The sequence below is a fragment of the Panthera pardus genome, unplaced genomic scaffold (assembly GCF_024362965.1).
Source record: "Panthera pardus isolate Hobbes unplaced genomic scaffold, ASM2436296v1 HiC_scaffold_12, whole genome shotgun sequence".
Lineage (NCBI taxonomy): Eukaryota > Metazoa > Chordata > Mammalia > Carnivora > Felidae > Panthera > Panthera pardus.
Genome location: NW_026526677.1, coordinates 98547162 through 98561262, shown reverse-complemented (window position 1 = coordinate 98561262; position 14101 = coordinate 98547162). Strand labels below are relative to the sequence as shown.

The window sequence follows — 14101 nt, the reverse complement described above, 5'->3', positions numbered from 1 at the left end:
CAAAGATGGTCTCTCCTGTCTCTCAAAACCAGGTGTGAAATGTCCCTTCGACTTGAAGGCAGCTGTAATTAGCAAGAAAAAACTCATCTCTGTATAAAATATACTTTATATATATAAGGTAATCCCAGTAACGTACTTGATAGTATTCCACCAGATTGTAAGTACTTGTTATTCCACTGGTAGTGTTTCTCTCTCTCTCTCTCTCTCTCTCTCTCTCTCTCTCTCTCTCTCTGTGTGTGTGTGTGTGTGTGTGTGTGTGTGTGTGTGTGTATCGGTGCCTCTTAGACTGGAAACTCCCCAGAGGTGAGTGTTTTCTGTGCTAAGGGGATCCCCATGGGGCTAAGGACACACAGATATCTGTATACAAGGCATCATCACACACAATGAGTCTGGGTCTTGAAAGAGGGTCAAATCACAATAGGAGCACACAGAGCAATTAGGGGGAGGTGAGAGGATGTTGAAGAGTAGCATCTCCAAAGATTTCAGTCGGTGGCAAGGGTGGAAGGGCCTCCCAAATAGGGAAAGTGAGACTCCAGGAGCAGGTGGAAAGGAGGAGCTTGTGGGAGCCTCAGAGGAGGCAGCATTTAGTTATCTTGTTGATCAGGAGCAGGTTGAGACTCCCTGCAGGTTTGAGGGACAGTGTATCTGTTTCCTTTTTTATTAGGAGTTCAGTCCTAATAAATCTTCCTTCCCAACCTGGCAGTGGGAACATTTGACTCTTCCTTCTCCAGAGATCATTAGCCAACCCCCCACCCCACCCCTGCAACCCCCACTGGAACAGGGTTTGGGGGGGGGGGGGCTTGTTCAACGTCAAGACACTAGGGATTTTTCATCCAATATACATGTTTACCATCAGAAAATGGTTACTTGGGTACTTACATTATAATCTCAATATTTTTGTACCCATGATGGTAAATGCCCAGTTGATTATCAGACTAGTTAGGAGAAACAAACACAGGACTTGGCCACCCTTGAAATTTTGTGGCTTTCCTGGTTCAAGTTCAAAGCATTTGCCTGAATGCTGAAGCTGGTCCTAGAACTTACAGATAAGGTGAGTTGTCAGTAGCTTCTGCTGGTTTCTTGGGCTAAGGAGACAACATCTCAGATGCATGTCTCCTACTAGGGAGCCCTGAGCACCTCCCAGTGAGCAAGGCCAATCTATTGTTAAGTCTGATTCCCTGTCAAAGCCTGTCCCAAAAATGTTTTATAGTGCCTACCAAGTCCATGAGACAGCTTTGGATAGTCTGGGCAATAACACTTGCAGGATCCAGGCTCTTTCCAGGCAGCTGAGCTACGTTTTCCTTTTCTTCCCATCTCTCCCCTATCAGTATATCAAAAGTTGTTAGCTGAAAGCAAGCCTCAAGATCTCCCATTCCATTGAGATGAAATGAGTTTTCTTTAAAAAAATTTTTTTAACGTTTATTTATTTTTGAGACAGAGAGAGACAGAGCTTGAATTAGGGAGGGTCAGAGAGAGAGGGGGAGACACAGAATCTGAAACAGGCCCCGGGCTCTGAGCTGTCAGCACAGACCCCGACGCGGGGCTTGAACCCACAGACTGCGAGATCATGACCTGAGCTGAAGTCGGACGCTTAACCAACTGAGCCACCCAGGGGCCCCAAAATGAGTTTTCAAAAGATGGAAACAGTATAGAAATTCTTAGTGTTGACATGCATAATGGAATATTTTCTGTTAGACTTTTTTAAATGATAGGGGCGCCTGGTGGCTCAGTCGGTTAAGCGGCCAACTCTTGATTTTGGCTTGGGTCATGGTCTTACAGTTCGTGAGTTCGAGCCCCACTTTGGGCTCTGCACTGGCCGTGCAGAGCCTGCCTGGGATTCTTTCTTCCCTTCATTTCATGTCTTTTCCTCACCTAATGATTAGAAACATTCTAGGGGCACCTGGCTGGCTCAAGCCGAAGAGCATGCGACTCTTATCTTGAGGGCATGAGTTTGAGCCTCATGTTGAGTGATTACTAAAAAAAATAAAAATTAAATAAAAATTAAAAATTTAATAAACTTAAAAAAAAAACACATTCTAGGAATCTTTCATTATTTTTGGTGTCCAGTGATGATGCATGCATGGGCAGGACGACAGCAAGGTTAGTCCATTACCAACCATCCCCCCATCATTTCTTACAGTGAATTCCCAGCATCCCAGGCTACCCCACCACCTCCTCTGGCTCAGGAACCCTGTTGCTGACCTGCCAGATTCTGCCTAACTCTGCAGCCCTGCACTTTAGAAGGCATTGTTTATTCCCAGATACTCCTTCTTTGGACTACTGACTGGATTTGGGAGGGAGATTAATACCTACCCTGTTACCCTGTGTGCTGAACACTTTGCCATATGTACATGGAGAAGGGCCTCTTGGGGAATGGGGCTTCCTTTTAATTCTGTTGCAAGAGTTTCCTTCCTCTCCCTCCAGAAGGAAATGACAAGCTCCTGTCCCATACGGATGGAATCTACTCCCTTAAATCCAGGAAAAGGGATCGATCCTGAGGCCAGAGTGTACCTATAGCATCATTTTGTATGTGTGTGCACTTGTTGGGGTATCACATATTTGGATGGCATCACATGTTTTGGCTGAATCTATTGATAGTCCAGTGCTACGCTGCCAGCTCCCTTCTCATTACCACCTCTTCTACACGTGCTCCATGGGCAAGAGCTGTTACTATGGAAATATATTATTTTTAAAAACAGAAGCAGCCCCAAGCTTGGGAAATATCTCCAGAACAAACCCACGCGAGCAAGGAGGTTAATACGGTGTTCCTGGGTCCTAGGTGCTAGGAGAAGGGAGGTGGTGGTGGTGGAGGGAGATTAATATTCCATGTTCTATTCTCAGACTCTACTAGGTTCAAGTGCTTTCTGGTCGGCGTCTCCTGGACCTCCGCCAGGCACTTCTATGTAGGAGGGATGCTCTGCACCTATTTACTCACCCAGGGCCTAGCTCAGGCCAAGAAATGGGAACCAAAGAAGCTGCTGCGCCTAGGGGTGTTGGGAGAAGGAGCCGACGCCATCCACGGAGGTCATGTCCTTAACCCCACATGCGTCCAAACTATAGAAATCTAAGTGCGTAAGGGAAATCAGAGGAGATACCTCAAGTGAGCGAAGTTGCTCTTGCTGTGAGCTCGGGGGGAAAGGGAGTACCCCTTTTTCAGTATGGGGCGGGGTGGTCAAAGATCCCGCCTATTTTCAACCCCGGAACCTCCTCCCCTCGGCGTAGTCCTCCCGCCCTCCTCTAAGCGCTTGGGCGCCGGGCTCGCCAAGCCCCGCCCAGCGCGGGTGCGGCTCCTTTAAGGGCGGGTGGGGGCGGGGCGCCGGCCGTGTTGTCAATGTCGGCTTTGCGCACGCAGCCCTTCCGGAGCCGGTGCCGGTCCGCGAGCCCCCACGTCTCTGCAGAAGAGTCCCCGCCCGGGTCCAGAAGGGCCCACGCCGTGGGAGGAGTCGGGCGCTGGCAGGCGACTAACCCAGGTCGGACTGCCGGACCAACTGAGGAGGGACCCGGATCACGCAGAGAGGGACCCCGGCGCTGCGAGCCCCCAGGACTCCTCTCATCGATCTGTGGCATCCACTAGTTCCGGACACCCATCCCCGCAGAGCCCCCAAGCCCGCGCGCTCAGCCCCGGGGGAGCCCGCCCCCGCCCCGCGGCCCGCCCGGGCCATGCTCCCCCGGGGCAGCGGCTGAGCCCGTGCCGGGGCCCGGACCGGAGCCCGTGCGGAGCATGGATCCGGGCTGGGGGCAGCAGGACGTGGGCTGGGCGGCCCTGCTGATCCTCTTCGCCGCCTCGCTGCTCACGGTCTTTGGCTGGCTGCTACAGTATGCCCGGGGCTTGTGGCTGGCACGGGCCCGCGGGGGCCGGGGGCCGGGACCCGCCTTAGCTGCCGAGCCCGCGGGCTCCCTTCGGGAGCTGGGCGTGTGGCGCTCGCTGCTGCGGCTGCGGCCGACTCGGGCTGGTGCCCCCGAGGAGCCAGGCGTCCGGGGCCTCCTGGCGTCGCTCTTCGCCTTCAAGTCTTTCCGAGAGAACTGGCAACGGGCTTGGGTGCGAGCGCTGAACGAGCAGGCCTGCAGGGACGGGGTGAGTTGGACAGGAGCACCTAGGTGGTTCCCTCAGCCTTTCCTTCCAGGGCGGGGAGGGAGGGACTGCTCTTGCCTGGAGGGCCAGATGGGGGTGGGGATCAACTGGAGAACCCTACGGCTTCTCTTCCCCTCTGGGATCACAGAAAAGGGTGCAGGTGAGGCTGGAGGTTGCAGAAATCTAGCTATGTCCCAGATCCTCTATTCTGTGGTCAAGGTACTCTCTGGCTGCAAACCCAAGCACAAGTTGCTGTTTTCATAGCAACGCTAATCCCTGGGCCCGAGGGCACTTCCGTGTAGCCTGCGTGCTGGTTGTGTCGGGGAGCAAGGATAGAAGGGAAACAGGTGCACCTGCAGAAGAAATTTGCCGGGTCCTCATGCCACCACACCCAGTTAACATTTCATGCCCCAAATCCCTGGTTTGATCAGGCAGATAGATCCCCCAAGGAGCCTGAAATATACACCGCCCCCCCCAGGCCCTTAGTAATTTCACTGATACAGTCTAACACACCCTTCTTTTTGCTGACCTGCAGTGTATATATTGAGGAAAAGGTGTTAAGGTGGAGAGCAGATTGACAGTCCATGCCCCTCTCAGTAGATGAGTCTGGAACTGCCTCTTGAGGGTCAGTCACAAACCAGCCCAGCCTACTTCCTCCCATTGCACCATGGGCATCTGGTCTCCCAGGAAGTAGGGCAGGAAGCGTGGTCATAAGACTGAGGTGGGGTGGGAGGTAGAGGCCTCCGTGTCATGGGGCCCTCTCCCATCCCGGCCCAGTATTCTGTCTTCACTCTCACAGCCCATCAGCCCCCTACCCAGAAGGTTCTCCATTTCCAGCTCCCACTAGGGCTTTGCTCCACTAGCTCCCCAGATGCCTGGAAACAAAAGTGGCCACGTAAGAAGTTGCTCAGTCTCCTCTGTCCAGCTAGCCAGCAGAAAGCCAGATGGCATCTGTTAAGTCTACATCTTGAACTCATGCCTCCACCCACTTCTCCCTGTACCTTGTCCCTTGGTCAGGAGAGACTCCCCAGGACAGCTGACTCAGCTGGACATTGGCCTCCCTTGCAGGGGGTGGGGAGATTGGGGTTCCGAGCATCCATCTCCCCATCTCCCTGGGCCTGGCCTTCAAACAAGCCAGCTACAGGCGCAGAGAAGTTGGTGTTCTCTGGTGTGCCAGGCACACGGGCCCTGTGGCTCTGTTTCCTCCCATCCCAAGACCCGAGGAAGGGCTGCCAGCTCAGTAGGTGCCCCTTCCTCAGTTCTCCTTCCCATCCTGCTTTCTGGATAGGACTGCAGTAGGCTGTTTCCACTGCTGTGTAAGAATCAGGAAGCTCTTTCAAGACCCAAGCTAAGCAGCTTTCTGCTGCCTAATACCACCCTGCTGTCTGCCTTGGGGAATTAGCCAGGCCTCTGGAAGCTTGAGCTCTCTGAGCTTGCTTTTCTTGCCAGTGCCTCTGGTAAAGTTCCCCACGCCCATGTGGAGCTAGTCCTCAACCCCAAGAATATAGATAGGGTCATACTCTTGAGCCTCTGCATCCTGTGTATGTAGACGTAGGCTTAGCCTCATTTCTCCAGCTCTTATCTTGAATAAGTGGCCCTATTGCTTTTACCTTTAGCTCAGCCGAGTCACTCTCTCCCTCATTATACGTAGGTAGCAACGAACACCTTTATTATTTTTTTTTTTTTCCGGTGCGCACCTTTCTTTGGGGGTAGGTTGAGGGTTGAAGAGAAAGGTGGGAGGAGAAGAGGGAGGCTCCTAGTATTCCAGGAGGAATCTAGGGTCTTCAGCTCAAGGTGATCTGGTCTTTGAGGTGGTCTAGCTCCTCCATCCTTCCCAGCAACTGTAGGCCCCAGAGAGGTGTGGTTCAAGGGGAACACTCCCTGTCCTAAAACCCTGAGCCAAGAAGGGGCCAGAAGCCAGCCTGCAGCTGAGGACTCCGCAGTGTCAGGACCCAGCCAGCAACCCAGCAGGCCAGCCCTGTGGGGGGCAGCTCCAGAGACCTGACCCTGTGTCCACATTACTTACTCCCTCAGAGTTCCATCCAAATCGCCTTTGAGGAGGTGCCCCAACTCCCACCCAGAGCCAGCATTAGTCATGTGACCTGCGTAGACCAATCAGAGCGCACCATGGTAAGGGGCTGCCGGGCACTGGGGGGCTGGTCCCAAGAGTTCCCTTTAGTCTGAGGGTTCTTGGCCTGAAGTCTGTGAATGCCTTAGGAATGCAAGGATTGGCTTCAGGAGGTCTGAGAATCCCATTAAAGTTGCATGCGAAATGTAGCACATGTGTGTGTATATCTGCATTTTTCTGGAGAGAAGAGTCTTTGACTTTAATTCTTCTATGGGCTTGTGACCCCAGAAGGGTGAAGTCCCAAGGAAAACCCAGTGGGGAGGGCTCTCTAAAGGGCAGCGCAAAGCAAGGTTGGGCACCTCCCTCCATGCCTGACCCTCCTGGCCTCCGTGCTTCGCTTGTCTCAGGTGCTGCATTGCCAGCTCTCTGCTGAGGAGGTGATGTTCCCAGTCTCCGTGACCCAGCAGTCCCCCGCTGCCGTCTCCATGGAGACCTACCACGTCACTCTGACACTGCCACCAACACAGGTGGAAGGGGATGTGGGAAACTGAGTTGGGCAGGGGGCGGTTCAAGGCCTCGGCCTTTCAGTTTGGTTCCCTCTGGGACAGAATTTGGGAAGGGAGGGTCCTGGTAGGAGTAGGAGTAGTTGGAGGTGTGAGGCAAGTCAACCCAGCCCCTTTGTCCCTCCTCCACAGTTGGAAGTCAGCCTGGAGGAAATCCCTGATGAGGGGCTGCTTGTGTCCTGGGCCTTCACTGATCGTCCAGATCTCAGCCTGACGGTGCTTCCCAAGCTGCAGGCCAGGGAGGTAAGGGGGCAGGGCTCGGCGGAAGAGGCAGAACAAGGAGGGGGTGCAGAGCTGGGGGCCCCACCTCTTTATTCTCCTTTTCTCCCTACAGAGAGGCGAGGAGGAAGTAGAGCTCTCCACCATTGAGGAATTGATTGAGGATGCCATTGTCAGCACTCAGCCAGCCATGATGGTCAACCTCAGGGCTTGCTCTGCCCCTGGAGGCCTGGTAAGTAGGCACTCAAAGCAAATAGTCTGTATGCATATCGTCCCCAGGGGTGCTATGTCGGGATCCTCGTTCGTTTTCCCTCCTTCTGCTCTTAGGTACCCAGTGAGAAGCCACCCACGGTGCCCCAGGCACAGCCAGCCATCTCCAGACCTATCCGGTTATTCCTACGGCAGCTTCGAGCATCTCACCTGGGAGGTGATTTGGAAGGTGAGAGCTAGAAGCAGCTGGGGGCCTGCCAGGGCTATGGGTGCAGGTGCCGCCTGCCCTTCTTCCACGGGTGTAGTTTCATCATTCCTCAGTGGCCTCCCATCTTTGAGCATCTTCTCATTTCTCGTTCCTCCCAGGCACTGGGGAGCTATGCTGTGTAGCTGAGCTCGACAACCCTGCACAACAGAAGTGGACCAAGCCCACAAGTGCCGGTCCCGACGTGGAGTGGACTGACGACCTGGCACTGTAAGGAGTGACTCCTCCAACCCCACCCCTGCTCCTACGGGCAGACTGAAGATCAGACCCTTCCAGCATAGCCTTAGCACGAATCAGCTCTGCTTTCACTGAACTTTGGTGTGAGCCCCCATTGTATGCCAGGCCCTGGCCTAGGTCCTGCGGATACAGACGTGACCAAGATACACCCCCACCCCTGAGTCGATTACAGGCTCCAGGCAGACACAGATGTATGTAAAGACGATGGTATAAGGGCTCCAGTCAAGATTTACACAGAATGCCGTGGGCGTGCTTAGGTGTGGGGAGATTAATTCCCATGGGGAATAAAGATCAGAGTAGGCTTCGTGGAGAAGGTGGCATTTAAACCGCACCTTAGAGCAAGAAGAGGGTTTCAACAGAGTGTGAGAGAGAAGTGTTTTTGGCAGAGGAAACAGCTTGAGCAAAGAGAAGGGGGTGGTTTGATATGGAGAGACAGGGAGGGCAAATGGGGCAGGATCAGGGAGGATCTGAATGCCTAGCATACTATTCACTGAGCAGAGTTCTGTCCCGTTCTCTTGGGAAGAGTATTTGTTCTTGTGTTTAATTGTTTTAAGATTTTTAAACATTAATTTTAGTTTTTTAAATTTACATCCAAATTAGTTAGCATATATACTTTTTTAAGATTTACTTTTTTTAGATTTTATTTATTTAACTACTCTCTACACCCAAAGTGGGGTTCGAACTCATGACCCCGAGATCAGGAGTCACATGCTCTTCTGACTGAGCCAGCCAGGCACCCTGGGAAGAGACGGTAATTTGGAGGGCAGGCTCCATTGGAGCCCTTATTCCACGGGCCTGTGGCCTGTGATCATTTCAAGGGTGGATTCAGTTTACTAATCTTCCCCTTCCCTGCCCCACCTCCTCTTGGCCACAGGGATCTGGGCCCCCAGAGTCGGGAGCTGACCCTCAAAGTGCTGAGGAACAGCAGCTCTGGAGACAGTGAGTATGGGGCAGGAAGGAACCCCTTTGGATGGGTGCTCAGTGGGGCCCGGTCATGGGCCCAGCTCACAGTGCTCCCCCTTTCCCCAGCTGAACTCTTGGGCCAGGTCACGCTGCCTGTGGGCTCCCCTTCCAGACCGCTGTCCCGAAGACAGGTATGCCCGCTCACCCTAGGGCCGGGGAAAGCCCTGGGACCAGCGGCCACCATCGCAGTGGAGGTGAGAAGCTGAGCCTGGGGAGAAGACGGGAGGACACTGGGGAAGCGCAGTTTTTGAGGCGCTGCCTCTTTGCTCTTCTACCCCTCGGCAGCTTCAGTATGAGGAGGGCTCCCCCCGGAACCTAGGTACACCTGCTCCCTCCACTCCACGCCCCAGCATCACTCCCACCAAGAAGATCGAGCTGGACCGGACCATCATGCCTGATGGCACCATCGTGACCACAGTCACCACCGTCCAGTCCCGGCCTCGTGTAGAAGGGAAACTAGGTAAAGAGAAGGGAGCCCAGCTTGAGCCAGGGGTCCCTGGCTGCAGACCCATGCAGGACAGGGAAGGGCAAGGGAAGACCTAATTCCAGCTCCTCCTGCTTTCCAGCCACATCTTCCTCATCATCTTTCTCTCTCAAGCCTTCTCTTCCATCCCTCCTTTTCCCTGCTGTTCCTATCCTGCTTTAGCGCTGGGTCGGCCAGGCCCTCCTCTACAAGACTCTTGTACTTCGCTCTCTTGCCGTCCCTTCCCCCCTGGCCCCGGTTGCCTACTTGCGCCTCCTTCTACCCTCGACCTCCTAGCATCCTTGGGATCCTCCAACAAACCCAGTGGCCTCTGTGGTACTTCTCCCACTCCCAGGGGCCCTCCAGGACATTTCTCCCAGCTCCAGAGGTCTCTTGGGGTTCCCCCCACCCCCAGGGGACCGCTGTGTCATCTCTGTGCACTCTGCATTTTCAAGGTGTCTCCCCATACCCTCAGTGGGTCCCATGCCATTTCCCCACACTCCCCTTGCTTCCCATGCTGTCTTTTTGCCCCCATGGCATCTTATTAATCACCCATGTGATTAATTGTCCCTTAGTCACCCCCGCCCTCTGAGTCAGCCAAAGTGTGCATCTCAATAAAGACAGTAGGGGGTGGGGGCCACTTTAAGGCACCTCCTGGCTCACTGACCCTCCCCCACCCACCAGACTCCCCCTCCCGCTCCCCGTCCAAGGTGGAGGTGACCGAGAAGACTACGACTGTGCTGAGTGAGAGCAGCGGCCCCAGCAGTGCCTCCCACAGCAGCAGCCGTGAGTGGGGGATCGGGAAGTATGCGTGGCGGTTGGCACGGGAGCCCCAGAGTCAGAAACCATTTTGGGTGGGGCACAGGAGTCCAAGTCCAAGAAGGAGCCACGGAGGAGTCATGTTACCAATCCTCTGTACCCCCAGCAGGGGAGAGCCACCTTTCCAACGGCTTGGACCCTGTAGCAGAGACAGCGATTCGCCAGCTGACGGAGCCCAGCGGGCGGGCAGCCAAAAAGACACCCACCAAGCGTAGCACTCTCATCATCTCTGGCGTTTCCAAGGTAACAGGGCTCTGAGGAGAGGAGCTGGGATAGGGAGAAAGCCCTAACGGGTCAGTCCTGCCCATTAAAATGTGTCCCTCCTGCCAGGTGCCCATCGCTCAGGACGAGTTGGCACTGTCTCTGGGCTATGCGGCATCCCTGGAGGCCTCAATGCAGGATGATGCAGGAACCAGCGGAGGTCCCTCCTCACCTCCCCCAGACCCACCGGCCATGTCTCCAGGACCCCTAGATCCCCTCTCCAGCCCCACGAGCGTCCAGGAAGCAGATGAGACAACGCGTTCGGACATTTCTGAGAGGCCATCTGTGGATGATGTTGAGTCAGAAACAGGGTCTACTGGCGCCCTGGAGACCCGCAGCCTCAAGGATCACAAAGGTGGGGAAATACTGGCATGTCCTCTCCACTTCTTTTTTTTTTTTTATTTAACAAAAATTGTTTATTTTTGAGAGGGAGAGAGAGAGAAACAGAGAGAGGGAGCAAGGGGAGGGGCAGAGAGAGAGGGAGACAGAGGATCCAAAACAGGCTCTGCCCTGACAGCAGAGAGCCCAATGTGGGGCTTGAACCCACGAACCTCGAGATCATGACCTGAGCCAAAGTTGGACGCTTAACCGGCTGAGCCACTTAGCCACCCCTTTGAATTTTGTTTAATGTTTACTTATCCCCCTCCCCTTTTATGCCCAGTATCGTGACCTGGGTCCTACTGGACACTTACGGGAATGGGATTCTCAACCCAGTTTGCCTTCTCCTTCCTCCCCTAAGGGATGGCTACATTTCCCAGCCTGTTTCAACCAAGCCAGCGTAGAGAAGGGGCACTTACTGCCTTGGGTCCTGGCCTGGATCTGACAGGCACAGGTGACTGGGAGCGATGCCAAAGGATTTCCCTTTACCTCTGTTCTTCTTTCTTCCTGGGTCTAAGCACACCCCTTCTTTCCTTTCTTCTTTTTTTTTCTCTCCCCCCCGCCCCTGCCGACTTCCATTCTGTACTCGCTTTCCTCTGAGTATAAGGAATCCTACGCCCAGTCAAACCTAGAAGTGTCCTTCTGGCAGTGACACAGCCCGTGGATAGTCGTGGTGCTTTTCTAACTTCTAAGGATGAGAGGCTTTGCCCCCAAACATCTTTATCCCTCTGCCAACGAGTCCGTCCACCACACATGTATTTTAACTATGATGTAAGCCTGCATCACTTCTTGGGATAATGAGATTCCTAAGTCCAAAGCCCGCTGTGTAAACACTTGTCTCATTATACTGGTCCCAAATTTACCTCCTTGAAGTTTTCCAGATGCAGCTTCCTGCTCGCGTCCTGGAATTTGGCCACCCACCTATCCTTTCATGATTTTTATGGGCTTTTAGAAATGCCCTCTGCTCCGTCTTTTCTTTCCAGAGTAAAGAGGTCCATTTGTCAGTCTGTCCTTACAGGGAGGCAGCCCTGTGACATTCCTCCTCAGCGGCAATAGTTAGACTTGCCCGCAGAATCCCATGAGCGCCACCATTTTTTCCTCAGGAAAGATAAGAGGCATTGTTTTGTCTCTACTTTCTTTCCTAAGGAAGCCTGGCTTCTAGGCGAAGGAAAGGTTCTGTTCTGTATCTTTGACCCCTCCGTGCTTGGTCCTTTCTCTGCTCCCCACCTCACCCCACGCCTGTCATACCCCTCTGTCTGCCTCAGCCTCCCCTCTTCCCCCACAGTGAGCTTCCTGCGCAGTGGCACGAAGCTTATCTTCCGCCGGAGGCCTCGACAGAAGGAAGCTGGTCTGAGCCAATCACACGACGACCTCTCCAACACGACGGCCACACCCAGCGTCCGAAAGAAGGCTGGCAGCTTTTCTCGCCGCCTTATCAAGCGCTTTTCCTTCAAATCCAAACCCAAGGCCAATGGCAACCCCAGCCCCCAGCTCTGAGGGCCCTCCTCACCTTTTGAGCGAGGAGAGGGCAGGAGTCCTCTCAGCCCACCCTCCACATCCTCTTCCATTCCCCTTCCTGGATTCCCAACAGCCTGGGCCAGGGAAGCCCTCTGGGTTCCAGGAAGCCCTGTCCACCCTGGGCTGTGGGGCCAGTTGGAAGGGTACTTACAACGGGAAGCATGAGAGAGGCGGGCACCTGCTGCTGAGAACACAGAAAAGGGAGTGGGTGGCTGGGAGCAAGAGGAGGGCTCTGCCCCTGCACTTGTGGGCATTCCTCGGAACCGGTTGTGCTGTCGACATTGGCCCCTCAGAGGACTCCCAGGGTGCTCAGCTCCTCAGCTGGTCCTTCCTCCCCTATTTATTCTCTTTTCTATTTATATGTGTGGTCCAGGACCCTCAGTGCACAGACGAGAGAGGGCATCTCTCCCAGGTGACCCTTCTTTCCTGTCCCAGGAAGGTAGGCAATTCCCTTTGGGACAGGACTCCCATGTCTCCCTCAGGTCCCCACTCTGACCAGCACCAGTGTCTGCCTCTGAGGACATTGGCAGCTCACAGAAAGCCGGGCCGGTGCCCGGGCTGGGGGGCAGGTACTCCCCACCTCCCTGCCTCCCCTCCTGCTCCTCGTCCCTCCCTCCCTTTATTACCGTTTTTGTACTTGATGCCTTCTCTGTGAGCAGTGGCTCTGTTGGAAGGAGGGAGCCCAGAGCTGGGTGGGAGCCTTCCCCAGAGCGATGGCTCCAGGGGCTTTACTAAAGACTGATGATGATGGAGCGAGAGCAGGGCTGCACCCTCCGCGTGTTGGGAGATGATGATGTCCATTGCTGTGTGATGGCTTGGAATTTAATTTATTAAATTAAAGTCAAATTGGAGTTTATAAACTGGACCACTGGTTATCCTTTGAAAGGTGAGTGGGCAGCGAGGCTGTGGGATGGGTGGGGTGAGAGGGTCAGAGACGGGGGCCCAGACGGTGAGGTGGAGTAGGCGACCCACGTGTTGGGGCTGCTAAGAAGTTCCCGTGGGGAAGAAGGGACCTAGAGAGGATGAGGATGTGGAGGGTGGGCTGAGAGGACCTAGAGAGGTTGAGGGAACGGGCCTTTGAGGGATGATACTGTAGCAAAAGAAGTCCATCAGAGAAGAAAAAAATCAATTAGGACAGGCATCTTCACTCCCCTTTCTTGAATAGGCTGTTGCTTCCCTGATAGAACAGAATCCTAGGCAGGGACTCTGGCTCTAGAACTGCCTAGATTTGAATCTCAGCTGCTGTAATTACCTGCGTGACCCTGGGCAAGTTACGTTACCGCAGAATGCCTCAGTTTTTTCATCTGTGAAATGGGAACCGTGATAGTAGCTATGGCTTGGATGTGGCTGAGAAGCAAATGCGTCGAGCGCTCACAGTTCTGCTGGCATATGGTCGGTGCTGAATAAGTGTAACTGTTGCCTCAGAAGAGACAGATTGGGAGGGGGAAGTCTCATAAGGGTTTCATCACAATGAAAAGTCTTTCATTCCTAAGTGTGGGCAAGGTTCAGGGAGCTAGGGATACTAGCAAAATCTACACCCCTGGTCCCTGTTCTCCGGGACCTTCCACAGGACTTGACCTGGGTAAGCTGCTACAGGGTGTCAGACAGAGCCCTGGACCAGGGACAGAAAGCCTGAGTGTGCCACAGACACACCAAGTGACCTTGGGACAGACCACTTCTCCTTTCTGGAACTCCGCTTCCTCATCTCTAAAATGAGGAGTGGCCCAGATAACCATTCAGGTCACCTCCAGCCTCACCATTCTGACCTACATCACTGGGGGGTTAGGGCACATGCCTTTGGGTAGGCAGCACGGGACTGGCGATATTCCCCACGTTCCTGTCCATGCTAGTCACAGAATATGGGATATTTAGAAAGAGTGGTAGAGTATGGACATTTAGCTAATTTGTATACAGTGATCCGCTCAACTCTAGGTCATGAGAACTCAAAGAGATTTATCTAGCTATTTCGCCTGATCTAAAAAGTGCAACTCTTAGCGGTCCACACAGGAGCGACTTGCTTACCAGGATGCCAAGGTAGCCAGACACACTGATCTCGAATTTTTAC

At 53.9% G+C, this 14101-nt stretch overlaps 1 protein-coding gene across 2 annotated transcripts; it reads left to right on the top strand.

Annotated features, from left to right (window-relative positions):
* Nucleotides 1-3307: 3307 nt before the first annotated feature.
* Nucleotides 3308-12901, top strand: C2CD2L (C2CD2 like). 2 transcript variants are annotated; one of them, XM_019468922.2, is made up of 14 exons: nucleotides 3308-4075; nucleotides 6107-6202; nucleotides 6548-6667; nucleotides 6836-6946; nucleotides 7038-7154; nucleotides 7250-7361; nucleotides 7499-7607; nucleotides 8509-8573; nucleotides 8664-8791; nucleotides 8883-9057; nucleotides 9745-9846; nucleotides 9989-10122; nucleotides 10210-10495; nucleotides 11804-12901. In XM_019468922.2, the coding sequence occupies exons 1-14, from the start codon at nucleotides 3722-3724 to the stop codon at nucleotides 12013-12015; spliced, it is 2121 nt and encodes a 706-aa protein (XP_019324467.2). In that variant the 5' UTR covers nucleotides 3308-3721; the 3' UTR covers nucleotides 12016-12901. The 2 variants fall into 2 exon arrangements, with proteins under 2 accessions (XP_019324467.2, XP_019324466.2); XM_019468921.2 differs by having other exon boundaries at nucleotides 9986-10122.
* Nucleotides 12902-14101: the final 1200 nt, after the last annotated feature.

Bases quoted from the DNA above. Each gene is read 5' to 3' on its own strand.
- C2CD2L (XM_019468921.2), top strand. From the start codon at position 3,722: ATGGATCCGGGCTGGGGGCAGCAGGACGTGGGCTGGGCGGCCCTGCTG. The intron at 7,362-7,498 runs GTGAGAGCTAGA...CGTTCCTCCCAG, and splicing joins CCTGGGAGGTGATTTGGAAG to GCACTGGGGAGCTATGCTGT. The intron at 8,792-8,882 runs GTGAGAAGCTGA...ACCCCTCGGCAG, and splicing joins CGGCCACCATCGCAGTGGAG to CTTCAGTATGAGGAGGGCTC.